Here is a 3,050-nt window from a genome sequence, read left to right on the forward strand (position 1 = left end):
CGATTGCTGGTGAACAACTGTCCTCCCTGGGCTGGCAGATGAAGACATTGAGCTTTCCTGCTGGCCTGCAGGCTGGTGGATTTAGCCACTGGGCACCTATTTCTAGTCCCTGCCCGCCAAGCACACCCCATTTGCAAGCAGACACCAAAAGCTGCCCCACAGATGCAGTTACCGGCTCTCCTCTTGGCCCGCGGTCACCAGGTGAGCCTGGGGGACCTCCCTCTCCATTGTTACCCTACAAGATGGTGGGAACACAGAATCAAGACCTGCTCCGAGCAGCAGTAAATCCATCCCTCATTGCCCACCTCTGAGCAGGCTTACCCCCAGCCCTCCTCCCCTGGGTACCAGCCCCTGTCTGTGCCCTCCCCGCACGCTGCCCTCACTTACCCGCTCTCCGGGAGGACCATCGGCACCTGGAGCACCCTGCAGAGCAATGATGGGGTTGGTCAGGTGGTGGGGATGGCCAGCAAACATGCACAGGGGACATCATGGGCAAAGGGCAGAGGACTCACCTCATCGCCTGTCTCTCCTACTGGCCCAGGCTCACCTCTGTTTCCAGGTGCACCCTACATGAGCAAGCCACAGGGGTGCAAACAAGACAAGTCAGTAAGTTTTGGAGCAAAGCCCTGCATGCTTGTAGAGCTTTGGGCAAGCTCCACCTCAAAGCCAAGCTTGGCATAGGAGACCTCTTCCTCTCACAGAGGGCAAAGGATGCTCACACAGGGCTGCATCACTCACCTTCTCTCCAGGGCTGCCGGGAATCCCCTGTCGGCCAGGTTTTCCATCATCCCCAGGCTCTCCCTTCACAAGGGCACAAGGCATCGTCAAGACCGCTTCCAGCACCCAGCAGTGGATTTCATCATGGCGCAGAGGCCATCAGAAGCCCCAGTGCGCCCCCGTGCTGCTTTCTGCACTGTGGTTTCTCCCCAGGGATCTCCTCATCTCCAGCCAACTCCTCCCCGCAACACCCTGCCCAGCATGAGCCACCCTTTTGCAGCAGCCCCCCGATACCTCAAGGATGCTCATGCCAGGCTTGTGGGCACGTGTCAGCCTTGGGCACACTGCCAGTCACACCAGCCAGATCTTACCATTGGTGACAAGGAGCATCCTCAAGCATAGACTTGTCACCAAGCAGTGCAAGGGGGTAAGCAATGGGTCGATTGCCACCTCTCCCTCTTGCAGGAGAGAGGTTCCAGCACCTCTCCTTCCATGTGGGGCTGGCCAGAGAGGCTCACCTTTCCTCCCTTGGGTCCGTAAGCACCAGGATCTCCTTTTGGTCCAGGTGGGCCTTGAGCTCCCTGTTGGAAATAAAGGCAACATCACTGAAAACGAAGCTGATATCATTATCTGTGAGAAACTGGGCATGGACTGAGCGCCCAGCCCACAGCTCCCGAGCAGGATGGACATGTTCTGCCCCTGGAATGCCTGTGAGGTGCCATGCCTGGGATGAGCACTGCATGTCTACAGGCATATTTCCAAGAGGGGCCACTCCCTCCCACAGCTCCCCTTCTTGGGGAGCTCTCTATTTCCGTGCACCATCACGGCAGACCTGCTGTGCCAAATCATTCACGTGCAAGGGGCACCAACAGGGTACGTACATCGAATCCAGGTGAGCCTTTGCAGCCAGGTAACCCAGGGTATCCAGCTTCACCCTGTCAGAAAGACAAAGCAGAGTTCTTCATGAGCGGCCCCCATGGAAGACCCCATCCATCACCCCAGTGCCCTGAGGATATCCCAGCACCCTGAGGACATCCTATCCCTGTTGCCTCTGAAGGGACTGCCCCACGTGGGACACTGGCTTTGTTCCCAGATCCCATAATAGCTTTGGAGAGGTGTCTGGGCAAAAGCCAGCGTCCTCAGTCTAAGCAAGGTGGCCTAAAGCCAAGATTTACCTTCATGCCATCAATGCCATCAATTCCACGCCTGCCCTTCTCACCCTGAAACAGAGAACAGGGACCATGAAGATGTGATTTCCGAAGACCCTTCTCCCCCCAGTCATCAACCAGAAAGAATAAAAGGTGCAAAAGCAGAGACCGACCTTGGCTCCTTTGGCTCCTCTCGAGCCCTGCAAAGGGAAGGAGAGAGATGTTAGACCCCCGTGCAGAGCAGATCCACACCCCCACTCTGCTGCAGTCCCCATACCAGCTTGGTTCAATGATGCAGGCAATCACTGTGCCCCTGCACACCACCGATTTCCCCTGTTCTGCCTGGCTGTGCCCCCTGCACGGCGCTTGTCTGATCCCCAAGGCTGTATTCAGCTCCAAACTGACTGGTCCCGTTGGATCCCTGCTCCTGGCATGGGCAGTGCTGACAGGAGGGACGGATGCACGGGCATACACCAGAGCCCAACACCGTGCAGCTGCAGGGGCAGCCCAGGGTAACAGAGCAGGCGGACACAGACATCTCCCTGCAGCATCCTTGCTGTGCTCACCTTTTCTCCTCGACTTCCTTTGTCACCCTGGAGATGGAAGGAGAGAGGAAAAAGAAAGGATGAAAACACTGGCAGCACAAAGCATCTAGGAAGCACACCTGGGGCGCTGCAGCCTCACGTACCTTCATTCCTTGGTAGCCAACAGGTCCCATGTCTCCTGGCCTGCCCTAGAGGACACAAACATGGTGTTATGGAGGCAGACACTGTCACCACCATCACCATGGGGTGGTTTCCCCTCGGGCTTTTGACGTAGGGCCTGGGCCCCAGCATCCATACCCTCCCACAGGAGGCTCTCCCCTAAATGCCCTTCTTGTTTCTCCAGTCTGGGAGCACAGGATCATTGTGGAAGGCACAGGAGACCTGCCTTCATACCCTTCCTGGGGGTGAGGGAAACCAGGCGCTTGGGGACGTATCATCTGGGATCAAAGGGAAGGGCAGAGGATCCCCGTGAAGGAAAAGTCTGTGTGTGTATGTGTATTGATTGAGCCTGGCCAGATTTTGGTGGTGGCAGGCGGGGAGCTGTAGGGTGGCTTCTGCAAGAAGCTGCTAGAAGTTTCCCGAGTTTGATAGAGCCAGTGCCAGCCGGCTCCAAAGAGGGACCCGCGGCCGCCCCCAGGCT

The 3,050-nt window shown here is 57.3% G+C and overlaps 1 protein-coding gene across 1 annotated transcript in view; it reads right to left on the reverse strand.

The window, feature by feature from the left end:
* Positions 1–3,050, reverse strand: part of COL6A1 (collagen, type VI, alpha 1) — a 23,955-nt gene that overhangs the window by 14,859 nt on the left and 6,046 nt on the right. Inside the window, exons 10-19 of the mRNA XM_009873790.1 lie at positions 2,554–2,598; positions 2,432–2,458; positions 2,039–2,065; positions 1,893–1,937; positions 1,599–1,652; positions 1,236–1,298; positions 739–801; positions 513–566; positions 388–423; positions 173–235 (exon numbers count right to left, since the gene is read on the reverse strand). Of these exons, the coding sequence (XP_009872092.1) occupies positions 173–235; positions 388–423; positions 513–566; positions 739–801; positions 1,236–1,298; positions 1,599–1,652; positions 1,893–1,937; positions 2,039–2,065; positions 2,432–2,458; positions 2,554–2,598 (477 nt within the window). The remainder of the gene's footprint in view (positions 1–172; positions 236–387; positions 424–512; positions 567–738; positions 802–1,235; positions 1,299–1,598; positions 1,653–1,892; positions 1,938–2,038; positions 2,066–2,431; positions 2,459–2,553; positions 2,599–3,050) is intronic.

The sequence above is a fragment of the Apaloderma vittatum genome, unplaced genomic scaffold, assembly GCF_000703405.1.
Source record: "Apaloderma vittatum isolate BGI_N311 unplaced genomic scaffold, ASM70340v1 scaffold6567, whole genome shotgun sequence".
Taxonomy (NCBI): Eukaryota; Metazoa; Chordata; class Aves; order Trogoniformes; family Trogonidae; genus Apaloderma; species Apaloderma vittatum.